The sequence below is a fragment of the Acromyrmex echinatior genome, chromosome 6 (assembly GCF_024713525.1).
Source record: "Acromyrmex echinatior isolate Ae372 chromosome 6, ASM2471352v2, whole genome shotgun sequence".
In the NCBI taxonomy this organism is placed as follows: domain Eukaryota; kingdom Metazoa; phylum Arthropoda; class Insecta; order Hymenoptera; family Formicidae; genus Acromyrmex; species Acromyrmex echinatior.
In genome coordinates this window covers 7,934,265-7,948,342 of record NC_141857.1, presented here as the reverse complement: position 1 = coordinate 7,948,342, position 14,078 = coordinate 7,934,265, and the positions used below count along the sequence as shown (strand labels likewise).

General features: G+C 32.7%; 1 protein-coding gene across 1 annotated transcript; it reads right to left on the bottom strand.

Moving 5' to 3' along the window:
• Window positions 1-1,486: 1,486 nt before the first annotated feature.
• Window positions 1,487-11,874, bottom strand: LOC105145291 (glucose dehydrogenase [FAD, quinone]). Its single transcript, XM_011054745.2, has 2 exons — window positions 9,963-11,874; window positions 1,487-9,851 (listed from the first exon to the last, which is right to left on the bottom strand). The coding sequence occupies exons 1-2, from the start codon at window positions 11,733-11,735 to the stop codon at window positions 9,705-9,707; spliced, it is 1,920 nt and encodes a 639-aa protein (XP_011053047.2). The 5' UTR covers window positions 11,736-11,874; the 3' UTR covers window positions 1,487-9,704.
• Between the last annotated feature and the right edge of the window lie 2,204 nt (window positions 11,875-14,078).

Genomic DNA, 14,078 nt, shown 5'->3' with positions numbered 1-14,078 from the left:
AGAGTTTGCTCGTTAGAACAATCGCGGAGAGCATACGGCAGAATTAGCCGGTATGTGCCATTTAGTGATAGCTGCGCGCTTCTTGAGCAAATTGTAATTAACTAGGGAAAACTGTCATTCATGCGAATACTACGCTATTAGATCGTTATAATGCTTCGATATTGATTTATGGCTTGATAAATGGCGTTTCGATGAATACTCTTTCAATATCCTCTTCCTTTCATTAAAGGACTTAATACTCTTTTTTTCTTTCACTCGGAAAAAAAATGAAGATTTCCATATCGATGTATCATGCTGTGCATTAAAAAAATTTAAAAGAAATACCATTCACACTTTATGATTACGGACATGATTGCATTCTAAATGTGGGTCAACTTTTTTAGCGTTTTCTATTCGTCTCGAGCGCTCGATAAACTCCATTTAGGAGGCAAGCGCAAAGACGTGCTTTCGTGAAGTAATGCAAAGCATCAGACTCGCCGTGTTGGAACGTAAAGTCCTGATAATGCAAAGCGGAATAAGGCAGTCCGTCGGGCTCGCGAGCCGAGATACCGCATTGCTAAAAGGGGATTGGAAACTGGAATCTACGTGCGAAGTAGCACTTGTCGCTGCGTTCCTTTACCCTACAATGTTGAAGAACCCTTCCTTTCAGACTTTTTAGATTTGCTCGCACCTATGCGGCGGAATCTTCGCAGCCTGCAACGGGAAACCGCGAAAAATCGCAGAGCCCGTATCGAATTACTTTAAGGAAGGTAAAACCTGAGAAACTAGATCGCTCTCTCTCAAATTTTATGGCCTCGGCTTTCGCCACACTTAGCTTTCTTATTCTCTCAGCCATAAGAGATATTGTAATCACTTAAAGCTCCCGTTTCCTCGCTACAGCTATATTGAATTATAATGTCAGAAGAATTATTATGTGAATCTTTTTCTTGCGCTGCACGTCGAAATTAATTTTTTTTACACGCCAGTACTCATATATTATCTGTAATCTAGATTGAAAAATATTCTGAAAATTCTGGTTTTTATTATTCACTCTATATTGAATATACGTGTAATTCAGTTTGCATGTACAGTTATTTATTAATCTTTGAATCAAAAGAGATTTACTGAATATATTTTAATAATCAATATGTATATAGCGTGTTACGGTATATATAAAAAAATTAATTTTGATATATATTCGTGAAAAAAAGTTTCACACATTTTGCTTCTCGCATTATAAAAACGAAGTATTATATGTATGAAATATCAAATATTTAATCTTTAATGAGTAGATAAGGTAGTCATAGTATTCTCGGTAGATATAGTTTTCTTTAAAATATTTTTCTTTATTCTGCAAAAAAAAAATACAAAGAATTGCTCAGAAATCTTAAAGTTCATTATTTTTACATTCTTCTATTTTATAAGGATATAATTAATTAATATAAATTTAACTATAATCTAATATATTAGTTAAAAAATATCACTATAAAATTAAAATATTTTGAGGTGTTATAACCATTTCACTCACCAATTTGTATATCTTTAAATTATCTACCTATTCAAAAGTTAAGTAATATTATAGATAAATTATGAATAAAATTTCTAATATTCATATAAAAATGGAGAAATAAAACTATAAAAATAATTAAAAAAAAATATGCTGCTATTTATTGTCCTATTAACTAAATGGATCATTACATATCCTTTGTTCTTTGTGCAACCTTCATGTTAGAGCATATCCTATATGCGTAAAGGACTATATATGTTGCAGTTATGAAGCTACCATGTTATCTTGCCCCTGTCAACTTGCCCGAAACGGCTTAATGTAACGACGTGGCTTCTAGTTTGTAAGTTATGAATTCCTTCACTAATCCGATATGCAAAATACATATGCTATAACTGCAGTTTCTCAAGCAAAATATCGTTTATTTTCTAGAAAATACATCTGAATTCATAATCTTTATATCTCGCAAATGGAAAATCTTATCAATCAAAGTAAGATGTTTAAAATTAAGTAGATTTCGTTTCATTTAAACATATTAATATACGATTTCGGGTGCTATATAAAAGCACGATCTTTATCTTATACGAGGAAAGAACGATTTCAATGAAGTTTAACTAGATATAGATAATGAAAATAATTTGACTATCAAAATAGTTACACAGAAATTTCATGCATGCTGAACAATGCTGCAAAAAAATTTTGACATTCTATCAAGCAATTCGAGCATCCTACATAATCACTTTGACGATCCAACAAAATTATTTTGAGATCTGTTTAAAGTTTTAGATACTTCAGCAAAATCATCCTTTCCCGTAGCCGTCGCGTTGCAACCAGTTGCTATTTGTAAAAGATTTTAAGACAATTGAACGTATTTCATCATATTTCAGTATCCATTGAATTATGTATACATCCCTTTAAATTTTCACATGTTGAATCCCACGTAAAGTGTTACATTCGTTTATTCGAAGATTTATTCCTAGTTCGCGAGAAAGTGGAAGAGCATAGCTAGTGCTCCGTACTGACGTGTGTATACAATACGTACATTCACACGGCGCGTCACGTACAACGTGAAAAGTGCCGCTTAACTCGCAAAGTGATTCGAGTGGATGGAGAGGCTAGCTGGTCCGTAGCGTCTCTCGAAAAACGAAAGTCCCTACCAATTCCTATCCTTTCCTTTCGCGTCGAGTACCTCGTACTACCCTTGAAATAAAAAAAAAAATAAAAAAAAAACGAACGGACAGTTTTAACCGCCGACACTGCAGACTTAAATTCGCGCTGCCAAATAAGAACAGAAGGAAAGGCTGGGTCTAATATGTCAACAATGTCAATTGCAAGAAGGTTTAGAATCGGTGAAGCCAATTTTATGTAAAAATTTAGCATTTTCCTTAGAATTTTTAAATTTATGTAGAGTAATTTAAATCAATCTTTTTCGGCAAACAAGGATCGTTTACGAAAAAAAAAAATTAAACCCATACGAGAGATAAAAATTTACTCACGAGTCAATCGACCGGGAAATCATTCTTATTCAACTGCCTAATATTTACTCGCGTTCGTTAAGGTAGTCGGTTTTCAGTGCAAATTCTGCTCATGACGGCATTTGCTCACTGACGGCGCCGTGTATTTTTCACAGTTCTCGGCTATCTCGTATCTACCTGCGTCTTTCATCACCATATACGATCGCCGTGGACTCTACGTGAACTTTTTAAGCTGTTTACGTAGTATCGTGTCTACTGCAAGCGGCTTTATCGCGGCTTATGAACTTGGTTCGAGTTCGATGATCGAACGAGAGTCGGTGGGAGAGACGACTAGACGAGAGGCAAGTTATAAATTCGTTATAACTCGTATACGAAATATTGACAGGGTACGAGGACGATGGCATCTCTAAAGTAAACAGACGAAGGATCTAAGCACGTGTTTCCACGGCGCGGCGCCTGCATCCATTACAACGGCGAAAGCTTTTAAAGGCAACTGTTTTCGATGGCAACCACAGAGACAGTTCCGCGACGATTCCTAAGTTACTCCCCTGACATTTGTCCGCGGATTATTATTTTCGTCACGGCAATAGGGAGGCTTCTCTCGGGAGGAGCTTTTATTATACTCGAGACGTATCGCTTTTGCCTGCCTTTCCCGCGGATAACCGCGAGAAACAAAACACTTGGTCTAGACAATTTAAATTCAGCGCGCCTGCCGTCCGCGACGTTTCCCTTTACTTCATTTGGCACGGAACTTTTGCCTGGCGAGAGTAAAACTTCCTTCAGGAATAGAGAGCTAAATGAATTAAACGTTTTGAGGACGGGCGATACGGTTCCAGACGGTTCCAACGGGCAAGACGACGTTCGCCCACTCCTTGCTCTTCTTTCCTCGGTTCGACTTTAAATCCACCTTACCTGTCCGCCGATATTGTTTCGCCCATGCCTGAGGAAAGTTTGTTTTTAATTACTTTACTTTCGGCATAAATTGCTCGCAACGTTTACTGCCGGTCGCCGTGTGCAATAACCTCGCTTATACACGCGAACGCAAATCTTCGAAAGTGCGCTCCCGCCGCGTACTACATCCATGGCTTTACTACTTGCCCGCATGTAATGGCATTTACGTGGCCGTATATCGACATACTACGGCATTACAAGCATCCCCCCATTCTCTCTCAAAGTAAATATTTTTTTTTTCGAAAATAAAGATACGGTACTATGCTAGCGGCTCTCAATTATTTTACAATTATAAATTAAGAAAAAAATCAATATTATGTGTCGAACACATATTGTCAAATTGTACCCAATTTGAATTACCTACTTAATCATTTTTATTAACAGTTACCACTGTTTCTGTTTAATATAACGTTTATTTAATTAAAATAATGGAGTTAAATAATTTATATAGAGAATATATTATTCTAATTCTGATTCAAATTTAATTATTTGTTATTTACTAAATAAATACAGTAATATCTGAACATTTTCATTTTATTGACTTCTTGGGAAAAAATTAGTAAATCATAAATAATTTTATTTAAATTTATAACGATGTTAGTATGTTTTTGACTTTTTAATATATATATATATATTTAATTTAATGATTAATTGACTAATTTTATTATACTTTAACGATTTTTTCATATAAACTGTTTTAACTCAATGACAAAATTGACGACTTTTTATAAGATAGACAAAGATTAAGATTTTTAATTTGATGTTATATAGAATTTACGACTTCCATGCAAATGTTACCCATGATTCTTACGAGATAATAAAAAGAAAAATGCACACAAACATATTCTTGGCATAATCGAACTATTGTCACAAGAAGCTGAATGCGGACGAAAAATGGAACAGATATAGATTCAGCGGCGAGTAACATAAGAGCAAGATTTAATCAATTACACTCTTAAGTGATAATTCTAATGATATGTTATATTACACACTGTATATTTCTAACTATGATAATCGCGGATGCGTTTAAAACAATTTAAGGGAAATGTAACGACGAATATTACAAACAGTGTTTTCAAACAATGTTGAAGATGACCTAATAATGGTCGAAACGGCTCTAGTCTGTTATGAATAAATATGTTTAAAATAATCGCAATAAAAACCAGCGTTGACTTGAATGCTTTTATTTATATTTAATTAAATACAGTAATATATAGATGTTATTTACTTTGAAACTAACCACAAAAATAAATTAATTTACATTTTGCATATGAAAGTTAAAAATAACAAAATATTATTTAACTAAAGGGATTGGGTGTTATCATTACTTCTTTGATACTTAATAATGAACTGCGGTAACAATAGTAAGCGTTGAATAATTATATTTTCTCGCTTTCACGCAAAGAAAAAAGGAGCTAATATAGTTGTGGTAGCTAAAATGTGTTTTTAAAATAGGGACAGCTAATGCTGTTGCTGTTTCGAACTAAATTTGTTAGCTATTTGCAGTTACCTACCTGTACTGATATATGCTTTTAATTTCAGCTAATAAAGTTTCATGCCACAATGAAACTTTTTTATCTGTAATATCACTAGCCAGATGGCACTAAGGCTGCAGCTTTTACAACTAAATTCGATTCAGATATTGAAATTTAACTGTTATATTGCCAAGTCATTTTTTTTCGTGCATTTCTTTTTTTTTTTTAATAACGCGCTTCTGAGTGCAAGTCGACGACAGTCAAAAATCAAGAAACTATTCTAATCGACAACTAGGAAATAAGGACGAAAATTAAGTGATATCGGGAGAGCTTCCGTCGGATATTTCTCTTTCGCTTTGCCGCAAAGTGACGGCATCAGTGATCCCGTACAGCGATGGCGCGTATCGAAGATGCAGTCGCGATCTCACGAGTTAGTGCTGCGAGTGTTGCAACACTTGCGACACTTCGCCGGCAAGCGGAACGATTAATGTTTGGAGACCTGGATGAATATTCGCTCGACTTCTCCCCTTCGGGATAGGTCGCGCACGGCCTGTTGTCCCGTTACAGCGACTATAAATACTGCTTTGTATGCATGCCGAGTAAGGCGGACCGCCAAGCACGGATAATAGGGAAGGAAGGACCTGGAGAAGCTACTTTGTCCCTTCGTCCTAGCTCCAGCAGCTTCCCGTCTTTCCATCGCATCGCGCGCGCATGCATCGATAACGTCGTAACGTAATAACGCAAAGCTGCTCTCGCGACAACGGGGATGACGAGGACGACGAGGACGACGGCGTCGGTTTGTGTCCGCCCACCACGCCTCTATATATATATAATTATAATTATCAAAGGATTCACGGTAGCAGCGTCTCATACCTTGCGGACATTATTTTGATCCTTGCGTTACGGAGCTCATTAATGGAGCGATTACCGTATACGTGCTCGTTACCCGTTTACTCATAGCTATTTTCAGGAAGTATTTCTATATAGTTTCTGCAGTAAGAGAGAGAAAAAGAACGGACCTTCATCTAACGCCTATTACAAAATGCTGTGATAAAATTGCATTAAGATTTCTGTTATATTACACTGAGGAAAGAAATAGCATAAATTTCAAATAAATATTTACTTGAATACTGCCGACTAAACATTTATTTACAATAAATAAATATTTACGTAATATAAAAAGGAGTGATTACTAAATCAAATTAATGTCTTTTTATATCAAATAAATGTATTTTTATATTTAATAAATATTTAGTTGACAAATATTTATTGAAATTTCGGATATATTTTTTTCTTAGTGTAGGATACACCATAATCACATCAATTTTCAAAAATATTACGTATATTTCATAATTTATTAAATTATTATTGTAATTACTTAAATATCTAATTGAAAGATAAATCAAAAGCACTATTCATTATTATTAACAAGGTAGATTCCATTTTTATGCAACGCAAAACTTTCTCGAATTAATTAATTTCTTGCGAATGATGTGCGCGTATGTGTGTACGAGAGGAATAAGAATGTAAAATAAAATTCTGCGCGCGTGAAAGCAATATTTTAACGCGGATGGCGATGCATTAACTTATCCAAGTAACGTCAATCACGACGAACGCCCGAGTTTCTCCCGACGATATCGTCCACGTTAATTTCATTTTAACATCGTTCGTATTAGGCGGCACGTATCACGAATCGCGCGTACGTGGCGGCGTGTGTGAAACATATATCACGAACGTGACTAACAAATCCGCGAGGAAGGCACATATAGGAGCGCGCGCAATTTGCACGGATAGATTTCGCCAAACTACGCGACTCTATTCCGAAATTGGACATTTTGTGCAAGATAATAACCGTTGCGCGCCTGTTAGGACGGAAGCGAGTTCATTTCGAGGAGATCCATTTCGAATTCGCTTCCTTTTAGCGCACCGTCGCGTCGTTACCGAACTGAAAGTTTTATCAGGTTGTACAACCAAGGTCCGTCGCTAATTATCGTTGCCTTTGTACGCTACGTAAATAGATCCACTAAGCCGCACGTGAAATTACCGTTACCTTTTAATCGGACGAAGGCCCTCTTTCGTGGCAACAGCCTGATTTTGGACTATCTTATTCTCTTTTTGAGCGACGTCTTTGTTTTTCCCTCGATAATGACAAAGAATTACAAATAAAACGTTCGTTAAATAAAAAAGTTTAAGATTTTAACTTAATATTATGTAGACCTCTGAGAATAAATCAATTAAAGTGGATTAAAAAACTAATTAAGAATCTTACTATTATCACACAGTGTACGATTTTATTGATTATTTATTTATTTATTTATTTATTTGTCTTAGTTTGATCTTAGACTGGTCTCACTCTGTGTAATAAGCGCTATAAGTTTTATATAGTATATATTTTTAAGAATTTATTAGAATAAGTATTACGACATTATTCGAAATGGATTTCTATTGGAATTATTCAATTATTCTTTAGATTTCTATTGTGTTTTCTAGAAAAAAAACGGAATAATTCCGTAAATGCTCTGAGGATTCCGCCGAGCTATATGCTGGTATAAGTATTGTTTATACAAATTGTACTTATTTATTTATTTATATTTATGTATTGATTTGTTCATTTATCCAGGACAATATGTTATTATTAATTGTATATATATTGACATCACAATATAATATAATATATAAAATATATTCATAACATATACACATTTACAGAAAATTATACAAATTTTATAATATTTTATAAATCAACTAAACATTATGCTCATGAAAACCAAACACAGGATATTCGTACGTAAAGAATTTATTCAATTAGTATTGTATATAACATGACAGCCGTTTCGATTCTATTGAGGATCCATTTCAATATTTTAACATAAATTCAATATTACAAGATTAAACATTGATAAGTCATACAATTACAAACTGAGCTTTAACAATCGTATTGTGCGACATGTAGTGTCTTGTGTTGTATATAGTTATAATTGTGATATTCAAGCGCAGCGCTTATTCTCATAATATTGTAATTACCGAGTTAATTATATAAAATTATTAGAACAAAATTAACAATAAATAAATAATAAATAATGTTTAAAACTTATATGATAAATGCAAAGACAGATTGCTCAGACAAAAATCGTTATTAAATGCTGTCATATCACCGACGTACTTAAAAACAAGACAATTCTCTCAGAGAAAGCGTCAGTTCTGTTTCTCTCTATATAACTGACCTAATCGTAACTAAATAATATATATAATGTTAACAAAACTGGAGAGGGAAGCATCAAATCCTTGTGAATAAATTAGAATAAACTGCATCGAGAAATTCCGTGTCATTTTTAATGTTTAAACCATTAATTTGTTTTTTTATAAAAATCATTTCTGACGTCAATCTTTTGTGTAAAAATTCTTCTTCATCTAAAATATTTATGTTTTACCAATCGTTTTCCAGCTTTTCATTTGTAATTATCATCTTTAACTTTTTGTGGTAACACTTGAATGGACAAGGTTATGGATTGTATTCTTTACTTAATTTAATATAGGATTTAAGTTGGCGTCAGTTGTTAATATAAAATCTTTTATACGAATCATACATATCATTAAAGTTAATATTATTTATAATATTTAATTTGATATTCGAATTACATGGAATTTAACTTTGTGCCAATTATTGATATCAAATCTTTTTTTACGAATGATGCATAATTTTTTTATCAATGGTTTTTCTATAAATGGTTTTTCTATAAATATAATATATATTATATTATATTTTATATTTATATCTATATTTTATTTTATACTTATATGTATATTTTATTTTATACTTGTATCTATATTTTATTTTGTAACTTATACTTATATCTATATTTCTATTACAGAAATTGCTGAAAATGATTTCCTTCTGCATCGATGCATGCTTCGCATCCACGTCGCTTGGATTGTCGAAGACAATTTGTTCAAAAATCGGAGTATTTCGTATTTTTGAATCCTTTGAAGATTTGAATTAGGATTTTTATTTATAAGGACATTTTAAGACCCTTGTGTAAGATATTCCTGTTACTACTGTGGAAGTATTCCGAAATCGTATTATCGTTGCGTGTGAAAAAAGATGAAATACTCCGAGATTCCGATTTCTGAATGTCTTCGACAATCCATGTGACTTTTACTCAAAACTTTTCGAAAACTATATTGCAAATGATATATCTTATATTTGTATTATATATATTTATACAATACATTTATACAATATTTGTACTATTTTCATAATCGTAAAACGATATTGAAAATGTAATAAAATAATGTAATTATGAAAATTGATTTCTATCATCATGATTTCTCCAAATAACCCCATTCTTCTTTGATCATATCCGCAGCTTTTTCAGCAATCATATAAATAGGTATGTTTAAGTGCCCCGATATAATTTCGGGCATGATAGACGCATCTGCCACTCGTAATCCTTGAATACCAATCACCTGCAATACATTATATTGTATATAAACTGACAAATTAAAAATATATACTTATATGGCACATTACTTATAATATTTCTAATAAATAGTCGAGTGCGTTTTTCCAAGAAATACCTTTAATTTAGGATCAACGACAGCAGTAGAGTCTCCCTTTGCTCCCATTTTGCAAGTTCCAGAAAAATGATAAAGCGTGCTAGTTAGAATTCTTAACATGCATTCCCAATAAGCATTGGAATCATATTCATAGTCATGGCACTCAGTATAAGTAATGTTTAACAATTGAGAATTCAATGCCTTCATCACTTTTGTTTCACCAAAATTTAATGCAGTTCTAATACCAGCGATCATTGTCTTCATATCATTTGGATCGTTGAAGTAATTCAGCGTAATCTCTGGTTTAACATTAACATCATGAGCCAATAACGTTATTCGACCACGACTTTTTGGTTTCATCAATATTGGTACAAGACTCCAACCATATGTATCAGCATGTTTACTCCATTCCTGACGTATAGATTTTTTAAAATGTAACATGTTTGGAAAAATATAATCTTCTTTCAACGAAGCACCGGCAAACAGTAGTTCGATATCTGGTAAACCGTTACGTTTTTCCGGATGTGTTGTATTAACGAAACCGATGACTTCTAGTCCACCCGGGAGCGCGAATGGTCCTGTTCGTTTTAATAAAAAATCGGTTATATACGGATTAAAAGGGTTTAATTGTTTGCTTGGTAGTAAACTTGTTGATGCATTTATTGTCCACGATAATCCGTAGAAGCCTATATGATCCATAAAGTTTTCACCGACTGGTGCGTCTTGGACGACGTCTATTCCTAATTCGATAAGATGTTTCATTGGTCCGATGCCGGACAACATCAATAACTGAGGTGATCCAATAGCACCTGCACATACAATCACTTCTTTGTTCGCAATCACACGTGTAGTCCGCTTATGCTTAACAAACTCTACGCCGATTGCTCGTTTTGTACTAGGATCGATTAATAGTTTCGTTACCATACTCTCAAGAGTTACATGAAGATTGTTACGATCGCGCACAGGGTTTAGATACGCTCTGTTGCTGCTCATACGGGTGCCGTTCATAATTGTAGTCTGCACATATGAGAATCCTATTTTTTCCTTTCCGTTGTAATCTATTATTGGATATCCCATTTCCTTGCTAGCTTGTATAAATGCTTTTGCCACGCCCGTGCGAAATTCTGGTCGGGTGATATGTATTGGTCCATTGGTACCATGATAGGCAATATCCGACTTCAGTTCAGGAATATCCATTGTTTCTAATTTTTTAAAATACTTGAGGACATCCTTGTATGCCCAGCCCTCGTTTCCCATCTCGGCCCAGCGATCGTAATCCTTCGCGTTTCCTCTAGCAGCAATCATAAAATTTAGTACGCTACCTCCGCCAATAACTTTTGCTGTTGGACAAATGCAGTTATTGCCTTCTATGCCTAGACAGTACTTATTGGATGGCTTCGTTCGATAGCTTCGATTTATCTTGGTCTTTTGTAAGAAGTAAGGCATTAATGGAATATCCATGTATAAGCTTTCATGTGTTCCATCTTCGATCAGTAGTACTTTAATCTGAGGAATCTTGCTCAATCTCGCAGCTATAGTCGCACCAGCTGTACCAGCACCAATCACTATAAAATCAAATGCATCTCCAGATCGCAGTGTTGTGTCTGATACTTGTTCGGCTAAATATTGTTGGTTCTGTACGAAGAAATCCTCGATTCCTTTAATCAGCTTTAGTATATTCATTAATTTTGGTCCTCCTGTATCGTCGTCATAAAGATTGTTGTTTGATAGGAACAATTTTAATAAGCCACTTGTGGTGGCAAAGATAATGAAAAAGATGGCCGTCTTTATCATTATATTTTTTGATAAATGTTCTTTTCTTTTTATAGTTTCTTCTTATATATTTTTCTTATAATAATGATGAAGAACGGTGTTTGGATGCTCGATATACCTGTAATATATTGTACTTGTATAAATGTCACAGCGAACTTACAACATAAACAACTGTAAAATAAAAGTCAAATTATCAAACTGAGCCTCAATGACTTTTGGCCGAAACTTTTGGGAATTCTGTTCAAATGCATATTTAAATTGACACCGAATTCTAGTGAGTGTTCCTCATATGCTTCTATATTCTTGCTTTTAACTTGATTCGAAATCTGGATTGGTATCCTATCCAGTCACATACATAAAATCTTACGCGTTCCGTTTCACGTTGATACGCATGCTATTCTTTTTTAAAATTTGATGATCCATGAAATGGTATACGCAATATGTGTGAAATGTTTTCCTATTACGTATTTCTTGAAAGATTGTTTAATGACGCGATCTGTGTCCAATCGAGGAATTAGAAGTAATATGTTTTCTCGACGCTCAGTTTGATAAATGGATTTGGTTGATTGTAAATATGAGATGATGTAATACATGGTGATAAAAAGCGACAAAAATATATTTCTTTCAGGAATAAACTGATGTCTTCGAATCCTCGTTAGAACCTTAGTTCGAACCTTATGTTTTTCAATTTTTAATTATTAATTTATTTAATACAATAGTCGAATTAAAGTAATTAATATTGTTTTTTTTCATAATGTTAAACAATAAATTAAACAAATTATTATAAATGTGAGACATAAATGTGGGAATAAAAGTAAATAAAGTTTCATTTAGTTCGAATATATATATATATATATATATATATATATATATATATATTCGAACTAAATCAAACTTTATTTACTTTTATTCCCACATTTATGTCTCACATTTATAATAATTTGTTTAATTTATATATAATTTATATATAATATATATATATATATTTACATATATATATATATATATATATATATTACAAATAAAAAAATAAATGATATTAATTCTTACACACATTAACATCCGCAAAAGTTCATGCAATTTACTTATGTAAATAAGCAATTTACTTATGTTTCAAAGATATAAAAAATACACATGATATCATAATTTATTTCTAAAAAATAATATATTTTTGTACAAATTAATAAATATATTGAGTTTATGTTTTTATAAATAAATGGCTCTAAATAAATGTCTTAATAATCCTTAAAAGAAAAAATAATATTATGACCAAGTATAATGGCTCGTCTTCATCTTCGCTATTTAGGTAGCAATACACACGAATATATATAGATATATTGATGTGATAACCCAAGAAAAAATGTTTCATATATAATTATATTATATATAATATATCCACACACACAAACACACACGCACGCACGCATGCACATATAAAGGAAAGGCCTCTATTATGAGATACTGAGTATATTTTGGATAAATGCTAGAAGTCTATGGGTAGAATTTGAAAAAATAATAGGTCATTTTGAAGGGAATTTAATAAGCTTTAAGATAACGTTATAAAATTTATATATAATTCAAATTTCATTTTTTTTTTGAAAATTAAAGAAATGTAAAAAGTGAGCAAATCGCAAAGTTAAAAAATTGTGCTCCTAATATGAGATCCTTCGAGAAATCGATAGTAAAACGCAAAATATATCAGTGTTGCAATTAAAAAACTTTATTTCATGTTTCTAAAATGCAAACAAATACAGCCAGCGTGCGTGAAAAATGAGCATGCGATAGACTCGTCTTCAGGTAATTGGAATCAAGCATAGCAGAAATAGGCACTCGATGTTCATTCCGGTTGTTCTTTTTATTATTGTATAATAACATTTACTCTTTAGCAACGATTTTCATTGTGATATAAGAGCATGGGTTATTTCATATTAAAAATATCCTGGATATCTCATATTACGATTTTTACCTTATGGTTTTACGATCAAATCTAACTTCTGTAATTAAACATATCCCGCATTTTTCTATTAATACGACCTTACTCTATCACTACATGAAGAATTTATTGCCAAATATTTATTTTTTATTAAATAATAAACAAGGTTTAAAGGCTTATCTCAATGAAACTTGAAGACATCCAAATTCTAAAATCTTTTTTTTACAACGACTACAGGCATGATCTATAATAAATTTTCTACTAAATAGTTTTTAAGCCAAGAGTAATAAATTCATGATGGAACCAAGAGATAGCGTTTATTAGTTTAGTAGAAACGCCGCTATCTCACATTAGGTACCTCATAATAGGGATTTTTCCTCTGTTATATGTCCTATTTTATATATTTGTGTGTTGTTTACCACAATGCTACC

Coding starts and splice junctions, on each gene's coding strand:
- LOC105145291 (XM_011054745.2), bottom strand. CDS start 11,735: ATGATAAAGACGGCCATCTTTTTCATTATCTTTGCCACCACAAGTGGC. Junction 9,852..9,962: donor TCGTTGATCCTAAATTAAAG/GTATTTCTTGGA, acceptor AATGTATTGCAG/GTGATTGGTATTCAAGGATT.